This window comes from Lasioglossum baleicum, chromosome 17 (genome assembly GCF_051020765.1).
Source record: "Lasioglossum baleicum chromosome 17, iyLasBale1, whole genome shotgun sequence".
In the NCBI taxonomy this organism is placed as follows: Eukaryota; Metazoa; Arthropoda; class Insecta; order Hymenoptera; family Halictidae; genus Lasioglossum; species Lasioglossum baleicum.
The window spans coordinates 7,052,813-7,064,464 of record NC_134945.1 but is presented as its reverse complement, the minus strand read 5'-3'; the positions used below and the strand labels follow the sequence as shown (position 1 = coordinate 7,064,464).

General features: G+C 36.7%; 1 protein-coding gene across 1 annotated transcript; it reads left to right on the top strand.

The window, feature by feature from the left end:
• Window positions 1-305: 305 nt before the first annotated feature.
• On the top strand, window positions 306-11,089 carry LOC143217626 (rhythmically expressed gene 2 protein). Its single transcript, XM_076442115.1, has 2 exons — window positions 306-7,930; window positions 9,621-11,089. The coding sequence occupies exons 1-2, from the start codon at window positions 7,646-7,648 to the stop codon at window positions 10,113-10,115; spliced, it is 780 nt and encodes a 259-aa protein (XP_076298230.1). The 5' UTR covers window positions 306-7,645; the 3' UTR covers window positions 10,116-11,089.
• The last annotated feature ends 563 nt before the right edge of the window (window positions 11,090-11,652 follow it).

Sequence of the window (11,652 nt, the reverse complement as noted above, 5' to 3'; positions counted from 1 at the left end):
AAACTTTATAAGCCGCACAGTTTGTGAGATCTATTGAAACACCACTGCGTACTTAAAATTCTTCAGCTTCGATTGTCTTCCCCGAAACAGTTTTCGTTCGTGCCAGTGATGCCATATGCGGGGAGCATGGTTGCCATATTCCCCGGGAACCAGGCCCCTTACCGCTGCGCCCCTCGCCCAGCTGAGCCGCTGAGCCCGCCCCACTCTTCCCACTACACTGACGCGTACCGCGTGGAGCAAACTAAGTTAGCGGTACGCGTCAGTGTTAGTGGGAAGAGTGGGGCGGGCTCAGCGGCTCAGCTGGGCGAGGGGCGCAGCGGTAAGGGGCCTGGTTCCCGGGGAATATGGCAACCATGGCGGGGAGTCACGGTGAAATGATGTACCCCCTCTCTGATGACGGGGAATGAGTAGAACGAATGGGAGACACGTTACACGTGCGCGATGGGGGATCGTGGAGTGTGCGCCTGCGCACGTTGCTGGAATGGAATAGTGGAAGGGGTATGTAGGAGAGTACGGGAGCTCTGTTTGGAGCTCATTATAGCATCACTGGTTCGAGCGAATCAGAACACCGGATAAGGATAAGTTGTTAGCAAATGTTCTCTTCGTGTTGTTGTACATTTCGAGAGATTCGTTGTTCTGCCTTTTCGGTAAATCTTACAAACGTTTTGCATGTATTAACCAATGCGATGAGAGAAAACATTGAAACGTGGTCCATCCGATGCACGACATTTTGAATTTTTATACACAACGTGTCGATGTTTCTCTTCCTAGCGGAGGAGAGTTTTTTTTTTATATATATATAACAGAGAATGAAAAACACTGAATCAAATCGCAGAGAAAAATTGACACGTGTCGCTGACTTTTATATGCATTTTCGAGTATGCGATGCATCGTTCAAGTATGTTGGAATGCAATCAATGTATATAGTCTACGGTATCGATGAATGTGATCTTGCAAGACTTGTGTGCGACTTCTCTAAATCTTCATGGGGACCGGAACACGATTGACTGATTGAGAGAATGCAAGCGGGAGAGAAAGGGAGGGAGAGAAAGAGAGAGAGAGAGAGAAATCTAGATAGTGGAAAATGTGGTGCAAGTATTTTACTACAGTGACCTGGCAGATTCCGATATTGAATATTTTGCAATGACAAAAAAAAAAAAAAGGATGAAAGAAACGAAGAAAAAAATCGTACACGTACGAACGACTTTTTCCGAGAGTATTCTCTGCAACATATTTCTTTTTCTACGTCGGATTTTTGTTATATCTGAGATTTTACGAGAGATCAATAGGCGAGAGTAGTCTGTCCGATAGCAAGTTAGGATCATTTTCTTTTTTCTTCACACAGCCCAAGTAGCCACGTGTAGCCACGTAACGTCCCTAAAACGTACGCAGAATGAACGTAGGACGTTTGGACGTGAACTGGACCTGAAACGTACGTTTTAGGGACGTACGTGGCTACTTGGGAGTGATTAATGTACGTCCTGTAATTTTAAGTATTTATCGAGGCATGATATAATTTATAATTGCATTTATGTTCTGCACACACGCATGCTAAGAGAAGATAATTAAATCACATGGTGCAGCATTTGGAACGATTTTTTTTTTGTTTCTTCGTGGACGAATTCTCTTGTGCATCTATAAACTATTGTAATTGTAAACGCGATTCTTTCGTGCACGCACTGTATGCGTATACTATGTTTACAGAAACTTATTTCCTAACCATCTCTGTTCCTCTTCTTTTTTTTTTTTTTTTGAGTTTTCCAAGGGTAGTAAAACTTGATGTGTCCTACTAGATTTTTCTAATTCGCATAAAACCGAAAGAGACAAACATAAGGAATGATACAAGTTTGTGGCATAGCGAAAGGGAAACACGTGTGTAAATATTTGTATGATATACGTGAAACGGTCATTTATTATTACGTGTACATCATATATATTACGTGCATAGACATTTCTTTTTTTTTTTAAGAGAGGATTCGATCTCGCAATAATATTTATAATTGGATCAAATTCAGTCGGCCACTACGAATACTATTTCTACGATATTCTATATATACATATGCATATGTATATATAATATCTGGGGACGGTTGTGTTCGATGATCGTTCGGCGTGCAATTCGATTTTGTTCCGGCTATAAAACACTGTGGAACAATTCGACGTCCACCGATAACGATGCGCTGCAGCGAACAGACGAGAGAAGAATGAAAAAAAACTTTTACATCAATATTTATATAACGATTGAGAGACTGATTGATGTATTTAGCAGATAACTTTTATTTACAAACTATTACAGATTAAGCAAGGATATTGTACCATTTTCTTGCGTATGTTATTATGAAAATTCTAATAATAAGGAACGATGACTGCCGCAACAAATATATCTCGTTATAGCAATGATTATTATATTGTATGGTATAAATATTTGTACATATATATATATACGCATATATGCATTTATATGTAAGTATATATATATACATATTATATTATCCCGGATAGCACAAAGACGTCTTAAAGGCGTCTGTTGTCGGGCATTCAGGACGTCTTACAGTCTTACGTCTTGAATGCCCTACGAACGTCTTCCGAACGGCCTCCGAATGGCCTCCGAACATCTTCTGAACGGCTTATGTCACAAAACTGTACGTCTTCTACACGACTTGAAGACGTCTTTTGGACGACTTGAAGACGCCTGAAATAAACCGTCTTATTTCAGACGTTAAACCAACATCCTTTTAGGACGTAAGACATTCAGAGCTAAAGAGGACATAAAATGAACGTCTTGAAGACGTCCTGTGCTATCCGGGATATCATATATATTAATGTTAATTGTAGATTCTAACGCACCAATTCCAATGATTGTACAATGATCGTGGAAGTATTACGATTGACCGATAATCTCGCTCTGGTGTGTTCGTTGATTGACAACCGCCTGAGATAATCGTTCCATTACTTCGAACGGAACATGCCACTATCAAGCCATGTACAACTTTGTAATAGAACGAGACAACATTTAAGACTCTATCAGTCATACAAACCGAGAATCAATAATGCTATCGCGAACATTTTATATAGAGAGTACGGATAGAATTAATTTCTAACCGATCGACCGTTTTACTCCGATTCGATTTCTCAGACTACATATATACATATATACATATATACACTCGTATTGAATATATTGTCGAACTGTTTTTTATAAGAAAAAAAAAGAGATAAATTAATTAACATGCCGATTGAGAATCAATGGATTTATACTATATTGAGAAAAATAATAAAAAATGAAATAAATATATAATGTACATTTATATATACATATATATATATATGTATACACAAGCATATAAAAGGAGTCTGTGAGATACCAAATTTTGATAGATAAATAAACGATAACATGAATATATATATATATATATATATATATATATATATATATATACACACATATAGTATATCCATAGATGTATTTAGGGGTTGCGCAATAATCTCTTTTTTTTGTCTTATTCTTAATTAAGATGTACACATCTTTCGTTCTACAATGTTTCTCGGTTTAAAACAGATTTACGGAGACGAAGTCTACAATTATGTCGTTGCTGTTCTGCTGTGATGATTAGTCAGTATGACTGTCTGTGAAGGTACAGTTGATGAACGATTGTAATCGAAAGAATTCGCTATTGCGGGGATTCTCAGTTTCTATTCTTACCTGTGAAAGCATGGAAATCCCTAGAGATTTATTTAAAGTGTGTAAGACTTACGGAATTATTTAAAACGTCGGCACGAAGCATTTTGCATTTTGGTGTATTTGGTGATTTTTTTCGATGTTCAATCGAGTAGAAAAATAAGTTTAACCCTCTACGTTTTTTCTATGTAGATTGATAAGCGAATTTTAAATTAAACGAACAGGCTCGAAGAGTCTTTTCGTGAGATGTCTAAAGAAAAAAAAAAAAATTTAAAGTAATGAAAGTGCAATTAAAAACGTTGAAGTGATCAGAACGTATATACATATATGTATCGCCTCGAAAGGATCGACATATAATTATACATTTAGAGGGTTAAATGAGACATTGAGTATTTTCGAGCGATTGCATTATAGTACTTGTATTTAAACTTGAACCGATGAAAGTGCAAAATGCTTACTCAAAAAATGATATAATACTATATATTTATATATACATATATGTATATATAAATATAAATATATGCATATAAAATAATCCCATAATGGAAACTTTTTTTGTAGAAATTCCTTGTATCCTAAACTCAATTAATCATAATAAAAGAAAAATTAGAAAATTAAACAATTAAACGAATTATTGCAGATAACGTTTTGCGAACAACACACGGTATGTATCAGGCAATTTGAGAAACCCTGCTCTACCGAATCATGTTCCGAGAATGTTCTATTTTTTTAGGGGATCGATAATTCTTTATTGGTAGGGACGGAAATTAGTTTTAACACGTGGAATCGATCGAGGTGCGATTGGAACGACAGAAATCGCCTTTATATGCACGCAATAACTAAGATTACCGACATTTCATATTTTTTCTTCCTGATTCATATACAATATATTGCTATGCGTAAATCAGAGCCGTGCTTAAATGTTTTTTCTTTAAAATAACCTTCAATTATGATTTAAAAAAATACGATAAATCGTATACATCAATATTCGAATAACATTAACCAATATGGAAAAGCGCTGCGTAAAGATTTTTAACCCTCAGCACTAAAAATTGCTGCACCATTATTCAAAATATTGTTTACTTTATTAAATATGTTGGTATCTAATCAGTAGACTGCGGATCTCTATGCATTTATGCCTTATAAAAATTTTCAAAAAATGCTGGAGTATTAAATTCCCAGATAGCATTGAGACATCCCAAAGACATCTGTAAGACGCCTGCCACAAGATGTCTGGAAGAGGTCTGAACGGCTCCCGAAAGTCTCCTGAATGTCTTGTGTTACAAAACGGTACGTCTTAGAGACATCTTCAGACGTAGTTTAGTCATGTTTTCAGACATCTGAAAAGACGTCGTTAGAACGTCTTATTTCAGACGTAAAAATGACGTCGCCAAATAAGCGTCTTTTTGGGGCGTAATACGTTCAGACCTAAAAACGACGTAAAACACACGTCTATGAGACGTCGGGTGCTACCTGGGTTGAACAGAAATTAATACAATTTTTATTTATTCTGTATCTACAAATGCTCTATCACCAATAAAAATAGAATTTTAATTTGGTACCACTTTCTTAAAATCTGTCTCTACACAAAAATTTTAAAAATCTTCCAACAATTTTTAATTTCATCTGTTCAATGTTGCTATAAATGCATAAATAAGATCCGCAGTCTAATTATTACGTTGAAGTTGATCCAAACAGTTTTTACACATTTTCGACGTGTTTTTTAGATCATTATAATTATAGTTATATTATGTAAGGTTAATAATCTATACGAAATATCAGTTTTACACTAAAAACCAGAGGTGTCCTAAGACTTATGAACGGAAAGTTTGTACCACGCTGATATCCTATTGCATTAGGGGTATTTTGGAATATAATTAGATTTTGTATAATTTATATCTTTACACGACTATACATATTATACATATACGGTCATGTATAAATAGCTACCATTGTATATAAGAGTTTTTCTACATCACATAATATAATACGTACAAGCTGGAACGTAAATCATGGCGGGTATACGCATCGTGCGAATAGGATGTGGGAAATTCTATGGCGCCAAATATGGTGAGATGGTAAACAGAATCTCCCTCAGCCCATTTGTGCTGCACAATACACAGCCCACGCAGTACACGTATATGTACAGTGGGTGTACAAAGTATTCGCACACCTTTTAAAACCGAATAACTTTTCCAAAATTCGACCTAACCTTTCGAGTTATTTTTCGGACGTTGGAAGAATTAATTTAATTGTTTTAAAAATTGTTATTGGTCGCTCACGACTTCTAAATTGTTTATCTATATCTGTAACGAAAATTTCAAACGTGCACTTATTTTGTAAATCCAAGTCGGTTATGTTTGGTCCAATTTTGAAGAAGTTATTCGTTTTTAAAACGTGTACGAATACTAAATATGTACACCGACTGTACATGTACAGTCTTCTAAATGCTTCTGTACATTGCACAGCGGATCAACTATGAGTAGACTGCGAAAAAGTATTACATGTACTTATTCCAATTGTTAAACATTTATTAAAATATTATATACGAGAAATCGTTTGCGGTGATTACTCATCTCTTGTTCGGTTCGTGAATTTTATTCGAAGTATCTCATTTCGCGTAAAAGCAGAGTTTAAAAAAAAAGGCTATAACACTCGTTTGTAAATATCGCAAGCAGGTTATCAATTCGTGCATCTATAAATAGAACAGGCAGGATTACGAAGCACAAAGATGTTTTTATGCGTCCGTAATTGGATGTGAAAATACTCGCGAACAGTTTTTCTTTCACGGCCCAAGTAGCCACGTACGTCCCTAAAACGTACGCAGAATTGATGTAGGACGTTTGGACGTGAACTGGACCTGAAACGTACGTTTTAGGGACGTACGTGGCTACTTGGGAGAGAAATGCCGATAGATAGAAAACGTTTGCACGATATCGTAAATATGATGTAGCGGCGTGAAAATAGTCGTCGCATTTTTCCTTGGCTCGCGGGAGGTGCACGAGTTTATCTAAAACGCCATTTATCAAAACCGATTTCTCTTTGTATTGCGCAGGTAAGCGAGGCCATTGCAAACCGAATCAACACGAAAATCATTTCCATTTGTCATTTCTGATACTCCATAATAATAAAAGCGTGCAATTGATAAGATATGATTAATTTTAATCAACGTATAAATTATTATTCTTATCGGGCCCGGGTTCGGTCTACGCCAGGGTTTCCCAAACTTTTTCTCCTGGTTGCTCTACGATTTATTTTAAAAAGGACCGTTTTGTATTTGGCAAATAGAGCTCAGGCTCTACAACGCTATCTTTATTGTATAGAGAAAAGAATAAACCAGTACGATTTATTTTACGGTTTCAGTAATCAGAACTTTTTTGTAGTTCGTAATTTCCTAAGAAAAGAAGAAAATTTATATCTATTGTACGCCTATACGTGTTCTCCGATAACTATATACACGAACAAAACCAAAATAGAATCTTTAATCACGAGTCCGACACGATATTAAGGCCCTTCGAATTTTGACGGAGCGCCTCGTGCGATTTGAAGGGTAGGCACAATGACACACGTAACCAATAAATCTTCGAAAAATTCACACGTGAAATTATTACAGTGAGAACGTAGAAAAAATGCTTTGTTGTTATTTTTTCGCGGAGTACAGGTTGGGAAACCCTGGTCCACGCGAAGAGCACTGCGAAATACGTCAAAGACGGGCGATAAAAAGCTGTCAAATCAATCACTCGTTTCGTAAAACGTTGAAATTCGAACTTTCATTATTATGTTCTGGTGGCGCTCGGGATGTTCGACGTGCTTTTGTGTCGGCAAGTGGATCGGCAGTGTAGTACCGTCCGCACAGTTCGCGACGAAAAGCGAAAAGCGTGATCTTTTTTTCGCGAACGGCATGCTAAGAAAAAAAGAAACGGTGTTCCGGTATATCCTGTGCGACGGTTTCCAGATAAGATTTCAATGATGATTAAATACGTTCGACCACGGCTAGTTACGTTCGATGTCACTGGTACGTTGCTCATGACGAAGCTCGAGCATTACGTCGAAATTGGGAGTCAGCACGGTCTACCGGTCGATCAACGGAAATTGGCGCGAAGTTTCAAAAACAGCTTTCACAGGCTGAGCTTGGAGCATCCTATATACGGCAAGCACACTGGCATCGGATGGGAGAACTGGTGGCGACGGATCGTCCACAACGTTTTCAAGGATCAACATAATTATATTTCGGATGATACTGTGGATAAAGTAATAACCCTTGCATTGCAGACAGTTTTTCCGTTGTTTCGAGTAATTTGTACCTTGTTTAACCTCTCGGTTACGATACGCCACTACAGTGGCTTCCTTTCGAGGACATCTTTGTTCATTTCGTGTTTCAAATACTAACTATTATTCAAACATTTATTCGTATTGTATTATTCAAATTACTAGAAAATATTTTAACACTTATTTAACCGTAACTTTATCGCGACAAAACGTATATGTACTGAAAACCATTAATCGCTAATTTCGGTTTTTGCGCACTCGGCATTCAGACGAGTGGATTTTATGCATTTATGACAAAAACCACCAAATGCAATTTAAAACAGTTAAAAAATTCAAAGACTATTTAAATATTATTTTTACTACATTAAAATGATTAGTGAAAAATATAAATTTTTACGTTTAGCCTCTGTGTCTTGCAATTGCTGCACAAACTTTTTATTTCGCATAAAGATCCGGAGTCTACTAGTGATGACATATTGGCCAGGATTCTTGACACATGCGCGACGATTTTAGGGGCTCCAAATTTTTTGCAAAGTAAAAAAAGAATTACAAACACGAACATACAGGGTGAGTCCGAAGAAACAGAACACCTAAATATCTCCCGTTACTTTTCGTTGTACAAAAAAACTTCTTAGGGCTAAGTTACACTGTTTGAAGGGCTACATGTAACGATGTAAGGGAAAAAATTTTCGAGGTCATTTTTTAATGAGATTTCAAGGTCATCGATATTTTTTTTAATGGCATGAGGTATTGGCCCTTCAAACAGTGTAACTTTGCCCTAAGAAGTTTTTTTGTACAACGAAAAGTAACGTAGATATTTAAGTGTTCTGTTTCTTCGGACTCGCCCTGTATATTACTAATGCATGTTTATATAATGCGTGATTTTGTTTTTGCTAATAAATTAATTACTTCAGAAAAATTAGATTATTTTAGTTCTTGATCGTGTTGGGGCCCTCTCAATTGCGGGGTTCCGGTGCATAGCATCCGCCGCACCCTCCAGATGGCCGGCCCTGACTCGTAGGACACTCATTGTCAGATTGTTTCTTATTTCTTACTTTCCCGGTCAATATCACGCCCACTACCTTTTCTTCATAATTTACAGTTACGCACATAATTTATCGTACCAAAATTCTATTAAATTTTGGTTTTGTTAATGTATATAGATATGATAGAAACCGTAGAATAAGTCGTTTTGGGCGCTCCTGCGCCTGCGCTAGAAATCCTGGCCGATATCTCATGACAGATTTAGACTTGCCGTATAGCTAAGAGGTTACATCAGTGGTTCTTAACCTTTTTGAAGTCAGGGAGATTTGCGGAACACCAAAATTAATGATCCAGAAAATAAACAAAACCATCCCCCGCGTAGAAATAAATATATTTCAGAAAATATATTACGCGGAATTTCGCAGAACACTTGCAAAAAGCTCGCGGAACACCGCGATTACGAGCCGGTGGGTTACATTAAAGAGGTTATATTGACGTAATATTACGGTTCTATTAAATAATGTAAAATAATTCGTAAAATACGTGAAGTTTTTTGTGGGGAATCGCAATATACATACATATGTAGTAGGAATTTGAAAAATGAAACGGGGAGCGGCGTGCTAGCCCATTTACTTAGCTGATCTGGTGCCAACTATCTCTGACCCTGTTTTATCGTTGTGACCCTTAGGTTGCTAGCACTCTGATAAAGTCCTACGGCACGAGCTTGTGCTGGCATAAGTATCCGGGCACGATCGACTTGCTCGAGTATCTGCAGAAGAAGGGACTGATCTTGGGAGTGATATCGAATTTCGATGAGAGATTGGAAGCTATACTTCTGGACACCAGGATACGTTTTTATTTCTCGTTTGTTTTGACGTCCTACGATTTCGGCGTGGAGAAACCGGATACCTCGATCTTCGACGAGGCGCTTAGATTAACAAAGGAACGACACAACATCGACGTGGCTCCCGAGGAGGCGATACATATCGGCGACTCCATAACCAACGACTATAACGGAGCGAGGAACGCCAATTGGAAAGCCCTTCTCGTTAAACACGATAACGACGACGCCATTGAGAATAAGGTTCCCAAGGAGGATTATTTTACGAATCTTCAAGAGCTGCAGGAACATTTCTCGACGCAACTTTGCAGAGAAATGAATTACGATAAGATAGAGAAATGATTATTTCGATACATATATTTGTTAACAAGTACCTTATACATAAATTACATAGTTACGTAGCAATTATTTTATAAGCGCCGACGAGTGAGAGTAATTGTGAGATTGACTCGAGTAATTAATGTTTTGTAAGTTTAACGATACAATTATTAGCAGACTGCGGATATTTATGCAAAATAATAATATTTTCACGTTGAAAACATCGTAGCAATATTTGTAGATTTTCTACATCTTTCACTGTTTTATATTTCAGCCAGTTAATTTCTTCCCAAATGCATAAAGATCCGCAGTCTAATGATTAGCAATTGACTGGTAAATTCTTGTACGATACATGAATCTCGTTGCTCTTTTATTATGATTCGACTAATCAAGAAATTGTGAACGCGTTGGCGGTATTATGATACAGCCTCACACATTTCCTGGTAAAAAGATAACTGTCTTAACGCTCCCCAGAATGATGAACAGCAAATTTTGAATATTCGCGATAATATTTTTTGTTTAATATTTGTGCGTTTCTTCCAATTTTAATTTAGACATTTCTAGAAACTAGCTTTTTTACCGCAACTTTCCTTTGTGATTTCGAAAATTTAATTTAATTTAATTTAATGTCAAATCGTAATATTATTGCCGTGGGCGAAAGACAAATAAAAATGAGAAGATTGCATCTTTAACGAAACGCTATTCACATAAAATCGTTCGAGGGAGAAACGAAAGAAGACGTCACCGCTTCCCGAGTAATCTCTTCCTCACTTCCGTTCCGCCGAGATACCGATTGTTGCTCACAGACGCTAACAAAATGGTCTATAATTGCCAAATTTTGCTCGCGAGAACACACGAAATTCTTGAATTCTTCGTCGAACGAAAACCTATTTTGAAAATACATCTACTGCTGTATTTTTCAGAACGCAGTTAATAGTAAAGTTTGTAAAGTAACAATGTATGGAATTATATATAGTAAAAATTTTCTATTTATGTGTAATACTGTATTTAATATAAATAATTAGTGAACAATATTGTTTAAAATAAGTAATAGCAATTAAGGAGCTGTCCTTCGAAGTACATTTCAAATAAAACACTTCAAATAGTAGGGTGTTGTTGGCAACAAAATTGAAAAATAATTCGGAGTGCACAGGGTTAATGACTTTCATAGAGGAGGAATCTGACATCTTCAATTTTTCAAATATTTCAATCATTTTCAGTTTCATCTACACAATTTATGCTCCTAATTGTAATTGAAAATTTTAACAAAGTTTTCTTGAAGCCCTGATTATAATTCTAACGTTGCCATCGCTATGGTCAGGGCCGGCCATCTGGGGGGTGCGACGGATGCTATGCACCGGAGCCCCGCGATTGAGAGGGCCCCAACACGATGAAAAACTAAAATAATGTAACTTTTCTGAAGTAATTAATTTATTAGCAAAAACAAAATCACGCATTATATAAACATGCATTAGTAATATACAGGGTGAGTCCGAAGAAACAGAACACCTAAATATCTCCGTTACTTTTCGTTGTACAAAAAAACTTCTTAGGACAAAGT

What these genes read in the sequence shown, in the direction of transcription:
- LOC143217626 (XM_076442115.1), top strand. Translation starts at nt 7,646, where the DNA reads ATGATGATTAAATACGTTCGACCACGGCTAGTTACGTTCGATGTCACT. An exon ending in CGGATGATACTGTGGATAAA is followed by an intron (nt 7,931 to 9,620) that starts GTAATAACCCTT and finishes TGTGACCCTTAG; the next exon opens with GTTGCTAGCACTCTGATAAA.